General features: G+C 31.6%; 1 protein-coding gene across 1 annotated transcript; it reads right to left on the bottom strand.

The window, feature by feature from the left end:
* Nucleotides 1-3,191: 3,191 nt before the first annotated feature.
* LOC127718195 (transcription factor Sp9-like) lies at nucleotides 3,192-13,886 on the bottom strand. Its single transcript, XM_052224164.1, has 2 exons — nucleotides 13,737-13,886; nucleotides 3,192-4,454 (listed from the first exon to the last, which is right to left on the bottom strand). The coding sequence occupies exons 1-2, from the start codon at nucleotides 13,755-13,757 to the stop codon at nucleotides 3,264-3,266; spliced, it is 1,212 nt and encodes a 403-aa protein (XP_052080124.1). The 5' UTR covers nucleotides 13,758-13,886; the 3' UTR covers nucleotides 3,192-3,263.
* Nucleotides 13,887-18,150: the final 4,264 nt, after the last annotated feature.

The following is an 18,150-nucleotide window of genomic DNA, read 5'->3' as shown; positions in this document are numbered from 1 at the left end:
TTACTAAGTATATTAAAATCGTTAAAATGACATTGGAAAATCCTAGTAAACTCTAACTTTTAAATGTTAGATTTTTTCTTCGAAAATCTAAAAAGGCAATATGAAAATTATATATTAAAAACCGCTGAACTTAGTGTATCGTTACGATCTTGGCACTGTGTTGCTTGTTTCTCGTGATGATTTTGTAAGTCCCTTCCGGAATACCCCACGGTTTTTGGTGGGTTTCCTGTTGTTCGGTCTTTAGTTTTCTGTAAGTGTTTTGTTGAATATTATTTTTCTTTTAATCGTTTTTCTTTTATCCATGGAATTGTCTATCTATCTTCGATTATGACCTTGAGATCATCTCATCTCTTTTTAAAATAGTAAACATTATGGTACTAGGCAAGTTATAAGTTCCATAAAATAGTGTTTCGCACTATAGAATGCATATGTGTTTTTTTCATTTTTTTTTTTTTTTTTTTGATATGTGTGCTCTTTTTTTGTTTTTGTGTTCTTTATTTATTTTTTCATTTTTGGGAATAAGAAACTAATTTTTTTCTTAAACATTCCTAACTAGATCGCCACTTCACCAAATCCGAATACGTATTATAGCTCCTGTTTCAAGGCGGTATAGTATATGCTAAAAAGTTTTAGTACAGACGTGGTTAATATGTTACTATGATGTGTTAGAAGTTGAAAATGTTTTAACAAAAACGATCGTTGTTTAGGGAGCTACCATTTGATTTTTAGGGGGGGGGGGCCAGGATGAAATTTAAAAAAAAGGCAGAACAGGAGTTTTGAGTGAAAAAAAGAGACTTATGTTTTAGTAAATATACGTAATTCAATCAAATATTGCAGTAAGTTTCTTATATAAAGAAGCTATGACATGTAGTTGATGATGAAAGAAAAGACGAACATTTAATATATGAGCATGACATTTTAAAGATATATGTTTTGGACAGGAAGCACGCAGGACACTGAAAGAACTGGACACGTGTCAAACATTATGAAATGTACAGATGAAGATTACTACTATACACCAAGCTATGACTTGTACTTGTCCGAACAGAAGAACGGAAAGTGGCATATCAGTATTCCCCCTACTTTTGAGCGGAGTGTTAAATAACCGTATAAACTACGTTCGAAAAGCTTGTTTAAAAAGAGACAAATCACCATGAACACTCAGAGCCATACGTTAAATATATCAAAGATGAATTTAAATGAACACGAAGCAACTTTGCCAAGTGGACCGGATGTTCACGAACAGCCAAAACTGTCAAATTTAATGCTTTCTACAAAAAAAGAAACTTAAGTTCTTGTTAAAATTGATGAACTTACAAAATATTGCTTTAAAATATTGCCGAGACTGCATACAACGCTAAGCATTTTGAAACATTTAAATATGATATATCAGTAATGTATTTTTGTATGATATGCATGTACTCTTGTATATGTATTTTCTAATTGTGTGTTCGTGTTTTTGAAAGCAAATGACTCATACAGGTATATGTGCTTTTTGAATGAAGATTCATTATATGAACCGATTTTTTAAAACAAAATTTGAATGAAATTTACTCATTGACAATCAGATCAATAAAATGTTTTGTCCTTTGGCCTCAATGGGCAGTTGTCTTGTTGGCATCTATTTGACATCTCCTTACTGTTATTCATATAATGAAACGTATATACCAAAGTCCAGATGACGTTGATTTAAGCAACTATAGGTCGCCGTACGGCTTTTAACAATGAGCAAAACTCGGCTATAAAAGGCCCAAATATAACAAAATCTGAAAAAATCCAAACGAAAAAGAAATTGCCTAATTAGTTTATGCCAAAACAACAAACGAAAAGCAATAAAAACAGATAGAAACCAACGACTACCACTAAATCACACGCTCCTGACTTAGGACAGGCACATATAGAATATGGCGGAGTTAAACATGTTTTAGAGTGCTCAACCCTCCCCTTACCTGGGACAGTGGTGTAACAGCACAACATACGTAAGAACACACCGTACAAAATTAGTCGGAAATGGCTCGACTCATCAGATTGGCACAAAGCACAAAAATTAACCAACAAAAAGAAAAAAGCCACAAATGACCGAATTAAGATTACTCGAAGTTACTGAATGATAGTTCAAAGCCATTAAAAGCTAATTAATAGATCTTGTTCTTCCAGACTTAAGTATAAATCAGTACACTTCCAATTCGATTTAGTGTAAAGTTGAATATATACTTCTAAGGGAGATGAATCCCAAGTCAATAAAGTAAAATGGTAAAGTAAGTATGAAAGAATGGTTTCGTTGATATGAACAAATATAATCATTGATCGATGCTTGATGGATAGTTCTGGATCTAACTGTCTACCGGCCACTATATAGACTCAGTGGTACATGTAGTAAAAAAAAATAGATATAGATATAAAATATGTTTGTCATACACGAGGTAGAGGCGATTGTTGAATGACCGAGCAAAACCTGTATGATAACATGGAATTTTGTCGAAGCTTCGAATGGTTGTTTTTTTTCAGCCCAAAACTGACAACCATTGGTTTTTTTTTTTGACTGACTGGTTGATTTTGTGCTTAACATCTCAGTAACAAATATAGTTTAGGTAACAGTCATATTCAGGGCAATAACATGTTACTTTCATATCAATGCACAATTCTTTATATATATACTTGTCCGACATGCTTAGCTGGAATTATGTTTAAGCGATTGTTCACCGTGCAGGTAACAGTTTGCATAAAGACATGGTATCCTACCCGGCTAAACTTTCCTGAAATGGCGTCTACAAAGTCATTGCCCTTACTGCTTAATGGTATGTGCTTAGCGAAAAGATAAAAGTCTTTGCTTTGACTCGACCATATGGAACTAACCGACACCATGACCTCCCGACTTCTATTTTCAAAACAGTTACATGTAGCTGCCATGGATTTATGATGTACAACAACAAAAAATGACTAATGTTTTAAACCATTATCTTTAAAGAATGATATGATCATGAATTGTAGCGGATTTCAGAGTTGGGAGTGATATCTATAAGCATTTACATAAGCCTCGTTTAGAGTCATACTTTTTATATCATTTTTTAAATGAATGAGTTTTTGTGTGTTATCTCTCCTTTTTTGGTGTTTGTTCATCATTCCAATTAACCATTAAGAATCTCCATTTACAAAAACAATCAGAAACTTGGCATAGAAAAAAATCATTATGCATCAACATATTTAATACATCTTAAAATAAAACATTTTCAGCAGTACGGTAACATTATTCTTAAAGCGTTTTATGATTTAGCACCAGGACTCGACTTTTTATCACTACTATTGTCAGAATCTTTGGTTTGTTCTGTTTTCTTGTCATTGCATCCGTGTGTTTTCGTATGTTTACTTAAATGATCACTGCGCATGAACCGTTTATTGCATATTGGACAGGCGAACCTTTTTTCGCCAGTATGTGTCCTTAGATGGCGCTGTAATTCATCAGAACGAGTGAACCGTTTACCACAAAACAGCCAGTTACAAACGAATGGCCGTTCGCCAGTATGCCAACGTAAATGGGCTTTTAAATGTGAAGTCTTGCCATACACCTTGCCACATCCGGGAATATGGCAGCTATGCATAGCTTTCTTCCGCAGCTGAGCAGCGGCGGGTCCAAGGCGTTCTGCTTCTTGACAATTGGGACAATCACAGGTAGCACGCCCATTAAGCCTTCTTTGGTTTTTAGTCATTGGCACATTTCCTAGAACCGGTCTAGATAAGAACGGATTCAAACTTGAGGCTGTAATATCACTTTGAGGTGTAAACATAGATTTGTATCCGTCTTGTAACATATGCTGGCTTGGTTGCATGTAAGGATTTGAACTTGTTCCTAAAGAATGCGTTAATGAATAGTCAGAAGTAGGGTAACTTTGAGGAAGTTGTGAATGGATGGATGGTGCCGTTACGGGTATGTCCGAATACCAGCTAGTGGGGGACGAATGCATATCCCACCACGAAGACGCATGTCCATTCGGTTGTGCATTTTCGCCTTTCATGTGAGTAATGTTCATATTAAGTGACCAAGATTCATATGAATGTCCATTAACCGGAGGTATTCGAGAATAAACATTTCCAAACATTGACGCACTAGCACAATTATCAGACGCCATCTTTGGTGGATATGTGGGGGACGGTGTTTCGGATATTTGCTGCGACATACCACTTGATGGATGAATCCAATCGTTGCAAGGAGATTGTGATGTCATCGCAGGTGAGCGTCCATAGCACATAGACGAAGGCACTGAAACTGATCCATTTAATCCGGGTAATCTTGAAGAAGACAAATAAAGAGGATCTGGTGCTGTTACTGCAGCAATCGGACGTTTCCATGGATGAAATCCCTTACTTTCGGACAATGGCGAAGGACATCGGTCTCCAAGTTTGTTGTATTGTGCTGCTAACATAGCTAGAGGTGCTCCTCCTAAATGATGGTGATCCTGCAAAGAGAAATATTTATTTCAATAAAAAAAACTGTATTCTTTAATTTTTTACGCCATTTTTCTCTATTCTTTATACTTTTTACCCATTATTCTCTATTCTTTATTGTTTTATCCATTTTTCTCTATTCTTTTTATTTTTTCCCCATTATTCTCTATTTTGTAAACCTCATCCATACCCTCATAAATATTTTAATAAAGGAGCATAAGCTCCACAGAGTTTTTGTCCGACATCATACACAAGGATAAGACTGACATATATACGTTACACACTTTGTGACACATGCTACATGTACTTGCGTTTTAACATTGTCTAAGCAATTATTTCAACGTTTTTTTTTTAAACTCGCGAAAAATCTTTGGTAGTAAAAATATATTTCAGCTGTAAATATTTAAGACTTTCTCGTCAAATCTTTAAAAAGAACAGAAGGTTGTTCCACTTGTTATTCCAAATATAGGAAAAACAGGATGTGTTAATGTCGTTAGAATTGATCACTGCCCATCTTCTGGAGAAGTATGAAGTATGGATGAACGGACGGATGGACAAAGTGATTAACATATATCCCCTACTCCAAGAGAGGGTGTAAAAATAGAGAAAAATAACAATCAGTTATATAAGTGCCTCTCCTTTGCTTTGGGATTTGGCAAGTGCATGTTGAGATTTTGTGTAGTGTTTATATAAAACTACAAACGGACACACAAAAAAGTACAGTGTGTAAAACATATATAAGTACAAGTAATGACTAAACATAGTTTGTATTTAAACCGTTTTTTTTTAATTTAAACTATGTTTTTTGTATCTTGAAATTAAAAAAGAAATAGAAGATTTTCCATATTTCTGTAAGAATTTGGTCGAGATGCGAGATGAAATTCAGCTAATTCAACATGATACGCCTTCAAATGATTAAATTTGCCGATTAGTGTAAAATTGAAACAAGCAACAGATACTAGAAAACAAAATCCATAAAATATCCGCAATTGGATTAATATTTTTCTGCAAATATAGAGAAAAAAATGAATATAAATATTAAATTAATCGATACAGCCTTTTGGTACTGACTGAACCCATTCCATCCTGTTTCACACAATCTCTCTGTTCAATATGACATTTTGCTGTCTAATTACAATAAAAGCGATTCAAACTTTCATATTTGTTTTCATCTTTAATCGACCAGAAATAACATCCGCCATGATGAAATTGCTATAAGTTATTAAACAGCAACTCAAAGCTAGAAAATCACATATGGATAGTAGGTATAGACGGGATCTTTAGAAGTCTATTTCTTTGCTTTAAACTATTCATCAAAGGGCTACAATTTTGTGGTACATTGTAGTAAAATGTAAATTTAATGCGGGATAGTATTGTCCGCCATTGACCTGTGTCATTTCGAGGTACTATTCAGCGCGGGACTGTAAAACAGGATTTGAGAATCCTTTTAATCAGATTTTTCACGACATCAAAAGATAACAAGTTTTACTCACAGTGGGTTCCGATATTATGGGGAAAACGATTCAATGCAGTTTACACCCTATTCATCTTCCGATCTAATTCAAATAATAAAGACGTTATTATGTTATGGTTTGGAATTCAAATGACATCGCCATTATGTGGCGCGGTAATAATTTCCTTAATACTTGACCTTTAGCAATAACCATTGAATACAACCGCTCACAAATCATTCCATAGAGGGCTCACAACCTTACAGATATAGACCTGCAGGGACGTTTTAATCCTTAAGCAGTTACTGCGTTTAATGTCGAGTAAACAGCATTTAATCTATTTCAGTTTCTTTCCAATTTAGAATAAGAAGAAGTCTATGACATACTCCAATTTTATACAATCGACTAAGTATTAAAAATATATTTTCTTATTAATGATTGATTGTTGGTCCAGTAGCAAATATTTCTTTTTTTTTACATTTTTTAAAGGCAAAGTTTAAATTCATTATCGTCCTGTACATTTAAATAAATATTCCTTTTGGAGGAGGAGATGATATTATTGACCTAATTAAAAAAAAAGCAGCAGCACCACAAACTTAGGGAGCTACCATTTGATTTTTATGGGGGGCGGGGGGCTAGGATGTAATTTGAAAGAAATAGGCAGGAGTTTTGAGTAAAACAAAAAGGCAGGATGAGTCACTTGCAAAACAAAAGTCAGGATAAACTTAAAAAAAAGGCAGGACCGAATAGAGTGTAAAATAAAAAGGCATTTTGTCGTGTTGACTTTTTTTCTATATCTTTCTTTTTTATGCTTTGTTTGTGTAGCTTCCGAAACTATTCAATGATTATAAAAATCTGAAGGGGAATGATTGTCAAATATAATGTGACATCTATCCACCAAAGATCAATTATGGACAAGTATGATCACACCTAAAGGTCAGCGTGTATAGTCTTCAACAATGAGCAAATCCCATGCCGTATAGTAAACTATAGAAAACCCGGAATGGCAAAATATAAACAACTCAGAGAAAACAAACTGATTGATTTAAACTTGTTACATTAAACGAAAAAAAAAGAAAAACAGTTTCGACACGCAGACGGCATCCAACGGCAACTATTAGACTACAAGCCTTTGGCCTGTAGATTATTACGGAAACGCGTGTTACACTCACTGAAATCGGTATCTAACATATATATTACTGGTACTGCTGGATAACTGTTCCTATCAGGGAACTAATGATCCAATATTTTGGTAATAACTATACCAAGGTTGACCTTTGGATGTTTTGTTGTTTTGTGTAAATCCTTTCCAGTTTAAATTTAAGCAATTGTATAACTTGCTCTCGGACTGTTAGTCGCAACGTTAACTAATAGAGTATTTCTTGAATTCCAAATAGGAAAAAATCATGCAGTGTACTGAAATTGCTGTGCTATTTTATATCACCGTGCAGTTTTTCGAAATTTAAAGTTTGTTTATATATATCACAAAGTGCAAATGTAACAGATAATATAAAAACAAGAATAGCATGGAGATAAATAATCCTTTTGCTCTTAAAATGTTATACATTTGTTTTGATAAATCAATCACAATTTGTTAAAATTGAAGAAATCTGTTAAAAAATCTGGCTCAGTAAGGAGCTTGTATCGTTAATTTTTTACGATGAAGTGTCGCTTACGATCTTATCAAACTACAGATTATTAAATGATTATAAATTATGTTTTTACGGCCTTAAGTTCAACGCCAGCTGCGCTCCACCTCTGCTTAAATGTTCGTCTTTTTGAATTAGTGTCAATTTTAATAATAGTTAATTTAAACGATAATAATTTTTCTGCAAAATTCGGCATTTTATTACAAATTGAAAAACTCCAGATCGCATTTTAACTTTTGGACATATAAAAAAAATGACAAGTTGTCGCTCAAAACTAAAAAAAATAAAATATAGTTTATGATCTTATGATGTGTATTATCGTTTCGTGAAAAATATATGCATCGTGCTAATGATTATAGAAAGAAATGCTGGTTGTTTTTATTTAACTAATTGTTTTGCACAGACTTTTAGGCAACTTTGTTGAAATATCATGTTCTAGCAATTTTAAAATTTAACGTATTTATATCAGTTTGAACAAAGTACGAACAGTGCAAAAAACGATGTCAAGGAGATCCTTTCTTAATATAAATCCTTCATGGCTTAACTTACAATATAAATGTCAAAGATAAAACGTTTTGGTATAGTTAAAAACTTTTAAGATTTTCCATATTTCAAAGGTTTTATTTTCCTAGTCAATGGAAAAGTAAAAATAAATGGTTGTTTTCGCAGAAATTGTTAAGATTACAGCATTTAACTATTGAGGGAAAGGATAGATATTGGATATACACGACACTTTATATTTGTCTTATGGTTTTACCTTCTTCCTTACCACACACACAAGAAGTGGCGTTCTTTATATAAATTTCATAAAAATTGTTATCTAGTACTCATTTTTTTTTAAATTCTTTTGGCAATTCCTTTTTTTTTAATTATAAGATATACAGAACTTAATCCAATATTATCATCAGTATTGTTAAATAACTCATCCTAGGGTTAGGGTGTTTTGTTTACACCTATATTCAGATCGAACACCGATAAAAAGTATTGACAACATTTTTTGCCGGAAGGGACACGGTCACCTGACTCGGAGATCCCAGGTGGTACGTCTTTACTTACTTTAACTATATCAAGTACTATTGTGCCTCAAGGTTGCCACACGCAAAAACATCGGCGCTTTAGATCACATCTTATCTGAAGTTGTTTAATTTAATGAAAAATTAGTTTGGTTGATTACTTTAACACTCAAATGAACAGCTTTGTATTGGATCTATAGTAAGTATCTTTGATCAGTAAGTTGAAATACGGGAATTAGATAAAAAGTTGTAACTTGAAAATAAATTGAATGTTTAATTATTAAAATGTTTGATCGTTTTATCCGCATCTCTTTCTGGTTGATTAAAATGAAAACAGCGGTTGAGAAAAGTTTTGGGAACGTTTTCTTCCACCTTTGTAATTTCGCTGTCGAGATTTGAACGGAATGCGAGGGTGTTTTATTATTATAAATAAATACATGTACCTTATGTTCGAACGCTCAAATAAACAAATAACAAATAGTTTAATATTCTAATAATCAAAAGATGTGATGAAATTTTGCTATTTTCAGTAATTATATGTAAAAAAATTCTGAAGCATCGGCTCCTTGAATTCAAGTTTCGATGATATACATGTAAGAATAGACATCTATATAGATGTAGATTAATATTCTTTATTTATTTTGTAGCAAATATAGTTTAGTTCATCGAAGCAACTTTAATAATCAAAAGATGTGATGAAATTTTGCTATTTTCAGTATTTATATGTAAAAAAATTCTGAAGCATCGGCTCCTTGAATTCAAGTTTCGATGATATACATGTAAGAATAGACATCTATATAGATGTAGATTAATATTCTTTATTTATTTTGTAGCAAATATAGTTTAGTTCATCGAAGCAACTTTTTTCATGGCCGTGTGCTTATTTCATTAAAAATAAAAAGATGTGGTATGATTGCCAATGAGACAACTATCCACCAGAGATCGAGTAGAGGTAACCGTACGGACCTCGGCAAAACCCATACCGTATAGTCCCTATAAAACAATTGACAAAATACAAAACAATCCAAACGAGAAAACCATTGTTTTTTTTTAATCTTTTGTTATTTTTTTTTATTAAAAATCTTTGACACTAAACATGCTAGTAGATGTAAAATTTCATTACAGTAATGTAAAAATAAGAAGATGTGGTATGATTACCAATGAGACAACAAGAGACCAAATAACACAGAAATTAACAAGTATAGGTCACCGTACGGCCTTCAACAATGAGCAAAACCCATTTGTTTGTTGTGTGTCTTATTTGAGGGTCTAGATGAGGTTAACAATAGAAAATAATGGGGCCAAGAATTAATGTATATAGAAAAAATAATTAAAAACATTAAAGAATATAGAAAATTAAGTGTTCAAATATAAAGAATAGAGAATACTGGGCAACCTTTTTATAAATACATAAATGAAGACACACCCTCCCCCACTTCAGACGTTATGCATGTAATATTTCAATGTCAGATTTCAAGGTCAGCTTTGTATCCATTTGAGTTCAAGCTTTTCGTTGATGGTCATGGCGAAAACATGTATTGTTGTTCGTTTTTTTTTTTCTTCAGTGTACATGTTTGTATTATCAGAAGGTCTAGTAATGGACTTCTGGTATTATGGATATTGCATCATTATAACAATAAAATAAGAAGATGGGTAGTATTGTCTTTGAGACAACTATCATATCAGGGAAGTAAACAATCATAAGGGTCTTCAAATTAAAGCAACATATAAAAGGCCGCCGGGGTAACAAGATGGGTTTTGTTAGTCTCAAAGGTACCAGATGAAGGTTATTCTAAAACACGTGCCGATCGATCTGAAATCGGGATCAGATATTTTTATATAATATGTACCAATATTCATTTTGAAAATTGATAATCTTAGAAACTTTAATGTTTTTTTTTCTCTCGTTATAAGATATAAAATTCATTATCATAGTTTCAGTAATTTAAATGTCAAATTACTATTTCTCAAAAATACATTTGTATACATTTAATTTAAATGTTATCTTTATTGTATTATTGTAAAACACCATTAGAGAATTGGTAATGAATCAAAAACTATCAAAATGTTAATATTTCTTATTAGGACTAAATTAACTGTTAAAATTCCCTATAAAATTGTTAAGCTATTTCTATTGAAATTTTAAACATCAGAAAATTATATATGACACATGTTTCAGATTTTATTGTGTGTATCTTTCAAAATCTCCTCCAATTCGTGACCCCTGAAAGATAATCATTTCTATTTTATCGGTTAATATTTCTTCTACTAAATATTTCAAACAAATAAAATAAGGTTCACACAAGTGCAAATACTAGAAAAAATACTCTAGATGAGGTTTGTAAAAAATTTAAATGAAAATGTAATTCTATCTTTCCGTTAAGGAATGAAGTTTAAACACAAAATCGAAAATGAAAATATTGGATTTGTATGGTGTTTTAAATAAATAGACTGTTTCTCATCTCCTTATAGAAATTTTTTAATTGGATTGAAAATAAATTGAAATGTGCTTGAAAAGACCATGAAAAAGGTAAGGTACAATGAATCATTCACACACTGAATACTTTTGTGAAGGTACATCAGTAGAAATGATCGAACAAGTAGAAAAATTATCTATGAAATTGCAAAGACTTGAAAAATATTGACACATTTTATCAAGGTGTTGGCCGCTGAATACATGATAAATAAATAAATAAATACATACACATAAATATGCTTTCCTGTTACAAGAGATAAAATATATATTCCAAATTTCAGTGAATTTGAATAAAGAATTTAATCTTCAAATTGGAATGCCTGCCCTGTTACCAGTTTGTAAAGCCTTTTTTAGTATTTTACGGCTTATTTCCAAGTATTCTTGTTTAGTTTACAACTAAGGTGCCAACTCCCCGGGAAAAGCTGATCTTAGATAAATTTGGCTAATATTTAGGTTCCCTTTAGACATATAGCTCTTCAGGTGTTTAGGTCTTATACTTCTTCGGCTTTCAAATATTTGGGTTTTAGCGTTCCTGATAAAGGTAAATCGAGAAAAGCACTTTTGACGCACGAACTTTCGTTTTATACATAATCTTATGACGTATGTAATAATAAAAAAAATATTTTAATAAATTCTTCTGTCATTCTCAATCAACACTGAAGTGTTTTGTCAAACATGTGCTTTCCATGTGTTAAAAATAAAGTAAAACGAATAAATTAAGCTAAGAGGAATATGTCAATGACAGAGCTACCTAAAACGATTAAAATAAACCAAAGACATCCCGAACTGCATAATTTTGGACTGTTTTAATGGTATATAAATATGATATATAATGATATTTTAAACCTCGCTGAGTCTCTCTTGAATCTACAGCTCAATGGCATTATCAGCAACAATTTATTAATATCTTAACAGGCTAACAGCAAATAATTATCAATCTTTAAAAACGCCATAAAATTCACGTAAAGGTTATCTTTTTATTTTTATTTTCATTCTATCCAATCTCCATCCACGAACACGTAACTTAAATATTTAATTAGGATATAAATTGAAGAATATTACCATAACGGGACAAGGTCGAATGTAGAGTATTTTAATTCTATAAATTATGTACACACGTATTTGTCTTTTTTTTTTAAATTTAACTAAAATGTTTAATTCTCTCAGACTTTCTTGTAGCAATTATCAAAAACTTTCTCACATATCCAAACGTTTCGTTTGTTACAAAAAAGTCATTAGTTTTACGAATCTTATTTTAAAGAGTCTTAAAAACCCCCAAATTCTGTTTTAAGTAGACTTCAAATAAACTGGTGGACAATAGGATCTTAGCAGTCACTCTTTCAAAGCTATCTCTTAAAGAAAATCAAAATTAGTCTATAAAAGTATTATAGGTGTATTGCGTGCAGCGCACGAAGCATAATACTAATTTGAACCCGACCCGATTAACAAAAGGACTAAGTAATTAGTGGTGCCCCTTGCCTGATAACCTTAGATATATTATTATGTTTGTGCATAGCGTGAAAAACCCCGTAAATGGAGAACATAGAAGTTCAAGCTTATAAATCGGCACCCCGATCGGTACGAACTTAAATAAAGGGTATAAAATTTCATCAGGCTGCTAACCGGAAAAGTTAGAACTTGTTGTTTACAAAACAATTACACGAAATTTAATCTTGTTTTGTATTTTATCAGTATACCTCTTATGTAGTAAATGCGTTTTCTGTATTGTGAATTTTACGAGTTTAAACATTTAAGATAAATTTAAGTTTAGGACACAGGTGGTGATAATTGACCAAAATATACAATGATATGCATTTTATTCTTTGAAAATTGTGTCTTTGATATTTTAGGTTTTCTTTTAAAACATTTTTTTTCAAAAAGCGAAAATAATGATCATCCATAATCATGTAGATTTTGCATTTGACATCATTTTCACATTTTTCAAAATCATTTATAAATAAAACTTAACTTTTAAACTAGATTTGACGTTTTAATATTTCGCTTTACCAGAGTTCAAGGACTTGTTGACAACATCTTTATTTTACAAAGCAAATTCAGTTATATATATTTTAAAAGAATATACATTAGTTTTAAATTGTCTTTTTTCTTATGGGTGTTTTCTTGAATGGATGATATAGGAGAAATAATGGAGATGAAGGGTACAATCAATGAGCCAGCAACCCTACAAAATGCAACTCTACAAAATGCAACCCTACAAAATGAAAACTTTAATATTTTAATAAATATTTTAGAATTGATGGACATTTCACATTTTCCACAAGTTTGCTTGTTGATGAAAATTTAAGATACACACAGTATTTTTACCAAAATGATAAGGTGTGGATGTGCGTTCAAATAGGGGGATGGAATGTTTATTCAAATTTATCAGAAAAATAATAAATTATCAGGCGATAAATTTTTAAATCATGTCTTAATCAGAAAATCAAGAGTTCCTGTCTTTTATCCCGTAGTAGGTATATCTAACACTTTAACTTTTCAATGTATAGTTAGTTCAATGCACATTACACTCAAGAAAAACACACTAACTCGTTAGGTGTCAAGTGCACAAAAGTCAAAGTGCAATAGATGCTGAAGTATGATACTTGTATTAATTGCGCATCTGTTTGGTAATGAAACTGTGAACAACCGATCGTCCATTTCAAAACAAAATAATTATTTACAAAATCGATTCGAATACACTTACCCCAATTATTGTTGCGGCCATGATGAAATTTGTATAAATAATAATGTATAAAATTATCCCTGTTTATCATCTGCAATCCATACCAACAAAATTAAGTGTTAGATATCTCGCAGAAGTACATATTAAATTTGTTCAGTCCCACCTTTTCCCCGCCCGGTATTTACTTCGTCTTTTACTTAAGCTCAACCAATAGCCGCCTCAAGCGTAGACGTAAACCTGATTGACAAATACATTCGGAAACGCCTTCTTTTCATTAAAGTCATCCTTCCGAAAAGAAATGGGATTATTTATGGTTGCGCAAGATGATAGTCGACCGAATCAATTAAATTAATTTATTACAATATTATGAGAGTTGAAAGTGACTTTTGTTGATTGAAAAGGGATAATGATAGTTTTAAAATTCAATATGTGACATATTTTAAAATTAAGTTGTGATCGTGGTGTAATACATATATCCTTGTGAATCGTACAAAATGTCCGTTTGTAAAATTTTACACATATTTTATTACCTTATTCTGTACTAAAGTCCCCGTAACTTATGCTTAAATAATATGTGCATTTTGGTGACTTCAAAGCAAATTGAATATACATATGTTACAGATTATTGGTATTCGTAATTACAAGTATTATTAATTTATTTCTTTTGACAAGGAATTACCACACAATAAGAAATTGTACATTTGGAAAGCTCTTAATTGAATGATTCGGCTGGGGTGTTTGAATGTCCAATATTATAATTTGTATTTACTTTTATTACTATTTAGGCAATCAATTATGCAGGTTTTTCCGTTCCTATAACTCATACATCTATTTATTAATTTATTTATTAATTAATTCTATAAAAAATGTCACTTGTTGAACCTCTTCAATTCATAATATTTTATTTTCTGTTCAATACAGAGGTCTGCTTGCATTATATATGAAACATTAATAAATACAACTGCATGTTGAGCATTTATGTGTTATTGAGCCTCCTCATGGGGTTTTTGATTGTGTGATTACTTGGCCGTTTTTATAGTGATTATTTGATTACCAGACCAAATATTTCATGATTATTTGATATTTTGATAATCTAGGATGTTTTTTTGATTATTTGATTATCTTGTTTAAAAAAATAATTAATGATTATGTGATTATATTGGCAAAAAATTTATGATTATGAGATTACTTGGACACCCCCATGAGGGGCCTCGTTATTGTATTTTAAAAAGTTCTTCTGATTTTTGTAGTTGGTTTAAATAGAAGATGTGAGAAGACGTACGTCAAAGAGATAGCAACCCGACGACAAAAACCCAAAAGACATCTAAAGAAGTCGACAAACGACACACCATCCCTCTGACCCCTAAAAAAGACATCGTGAGGAAATATAATTTTTTTAAGAGAATGTATGATTAAACGGACATTTTCAGATTACCAACATAAAAAGTATTCCTTTTATTTCATAATTAAGTGTTATTTTACTTCATAAATTCATGCAAAGTATTTTTTTTATTTTTTAGAAATAAAGATCGGCTGGTATCAACGACGTGATATAGTAGTATGTTTATATGAGGGTCTGAATGGGGTTAACAGAATATAGAATAATGGACCAATACTACAGAAAAATGGGCCAAACAATTAAAGAATAGGGAAAAAATAATAGGCAACAATAAAATAAAGAATAGAGAATAATGTGGTGTTAAAACATAAAGAATAGAAAATAATGAGCAAAAATATAAAGAATAGAGAAAAATTACCTCGAATGAAAGAATACCGAAATGAGGGACCCCATCCAGACCCTTTTATATAATTAAATAAGTATTTCCGTTTTTTTTTCAGTTTTAAAGCGCATATCTTTTTATTAGTATTTACCAGTAACATAACAACAAAGAATTGTCAAAGACTGCATGAATATTCTGGAAAAAAAGAGTTAGGTTCAAATTTACTCGGAGAGTCAAAATCTACAGCTTGTCAAATCTTGTTGAAATAAGAATGGAAGATAGTCTGAATTATATACTTTTAACTATTATACAAGTTTCCATAAAATGAAAATGTAATTCAGTTGTCGTCGAAGGTATTATGATGCATAATTGACATATTTAGCGTCGAAAAACGTCCGTTACCAAAATGAAATAATTTGTATCGAAGGACATGTACAATATATAGTTTCACTTTCAACAAAATGTTAGTTTGGTTAAAATGTTCTTCGTGTAATTTGTTTGCATAAATACTTAAAAATCGCAAAAATCTGTCAAAATTGCGGTTTTGAGATATCTTCAGACGTTTTTAATTTTGTCATCGATTTTGAATACACCAAAATATTGTAAGAATCTTAAAGTATACACGCATGGAACCGTGGCTAGGATGAAATTTGAAAAAAAAGGCAGGACAGGAGTTTTGAGTAAAAAAAAAGGCAGGATGAACAACTTGGCCAAAAAAAAAGGCAGGATGACAATTTATGTAAAAAAAGTCAGGATAAACTAATAAAAAAAAAGGCAGGACCGAATAGAGGGAATAGAGTGAAAAATAAAAAGGCAGGACAGAGAAGATTACAACTAAAAAAAAATGCAGGAAAAAATTTTTCATCCTAGGCCCCCCCCCCCCCCCATAAAAATCAAATGGTAGCTCCCTAATCTGTTATTCGTGCCTTCAAAAATACTGATCAAATATTGAAACACGTGATTTCAATCTATTCTGTTATTCGTGACTTCAAAAATACTTTCTCAATTATAAGATGTGTATGGAGTATGAATAATCATTTTGACAGCAAACCAACGACTCAAATGACACTTCTTGTCTTTCCAACCTTCCTTTCTGGATTTCAAACCTTTCGTTGGCGATAAGGCTGGCAAGACCTTGAACATTGACATTGAACTTGCAAATACATGCAGAGAAAACGGAAAATTCCAAATACTAGTATCTTATAACCGGAATAAGTTTTTCCCCAAAATATTCAACTGAGTTTCCGTAGAGTTATATACATTAATGTTGCATATAAAAGAAAACCTGCAATAATAACATTATCGGTACACATTGTTCTACACCAGATGTGCAAATCGACAACCAATGTCTCATTGTACCATCTTTGAATAGTGATGCTCGAGGCTAAAATATTTGAAAATTCTCCATGAACAAATGCAAACGTTGAAGAGCTGGATTAAAACAAAAATGACCACAATTAAGGCCAAACCTGGGCAAGAAATCAGAGCTATGCATATCGTAAGTGAATAACCAGAATAAACAATAGTATCATTTGGATTCTGCTTTTGTTTGTAGAAATGTCCAGTGTGGAAACTTTACTTACTTTCCCCGAAAATTCACGAAGCCAAGATTTTTTTCTTCTTTTTCTTTCTTCAAATGTTTGGTCTCGTGCATCTTTTAGTTTATGAAAGTGTAACATGACCACTGTACAAATGCTTAATATAAATGATATATCCTTGTAAAAAAAATATGTAAGTCAGATTTTAATAAAACAGAAAGGATATGGGGTATCCATTCATGACACAAAATCAGTATGTGCACAGCAAAAACACAAAAATCAAAGAAACAGCACTTTTATATATTGCTGTTCCATATCTTAAAGTCACAATGAGGCCTTCAACACGGAGCAAAAACTCTCTCACCTCGCTGCAAGTTTAAAACGGCACCGGTTTGCGCGAAATTCTTAATCATCTAATCTTAAATTGGATCCATAAAATAAAGATATGTTAAAAAAACCAACAACAAACAAACAAACAAACAAGTAGTTATCCAATAAAAAAAAACCTCTACAAACCCACAAAAACAAACCATGTAGAACTTATCTATATATATAGTCAATGAAAAGGAACAATGTTGTTATTGTTCATTGCCTGTGGGTTAAATAGAAAATAATAAGAATGATGTCTATATAAAACTTATATTTGTAGCACAGATTTAAAACAAAGAGTGTCAACATTTCCGTTTTCGCCTTATTTCTTGTCTTGGGTAGACGAGATGGAGACATGATAAACCACCTTAACGTACAGTCTTTTGTAGCTTTTTGTTTTGTTTTGTCGTTGTATTTTTGGCGTATGCTATGCACACATCTCCCTTTCTTCATTTTGAATATGTTCAACATTGAACTATGAACTTTGCGGTCACAATTTAAAAAAAAAACTTTGAATATGCATGCATCTTGAAAACTAAAATTGTCCAAACAAGAAAACAATTAATAATATTTAGAGTTCAATCAGTGGCTAGTAGATTTTGAGTATTTGGTACAAAAATCTTCAACTGAGGTTTAGGATGAGTCGATTTTTTTTTATTTTACTGGTTTGTGTGGAAAAATACCTAAATAATTTGTATAAATAGAAATTAATAAGCTATAATCAAAAGATCTTAATTCTTATTTCAGATTTTTCAATGTAAGGAGAAAAATCCCTCCTGAAAGAAATTTTACCGTTCTCCATTGATT

The sequence above is a fragment of the Mytilus californianus genome, unplaced genomic scaffold (assembly GCF_021869535.1).
Source record: "Mytilus californianus isolate M0D057914Y unplaced genomic scaffold, xbMytCali1.0.p SCAF_10, whole genome shotgun sequence".
NCBI classification, from domain to species: domain Eukaryota; kingdom Metazoa; phylum Mollusca; class Bivalvia; order Mytilida; family Mytilidae; genus Mytilus; species Mytilus californianus.
This window is presented reverse-complemented; position numbering and strand designations above follow the sequence as displayed.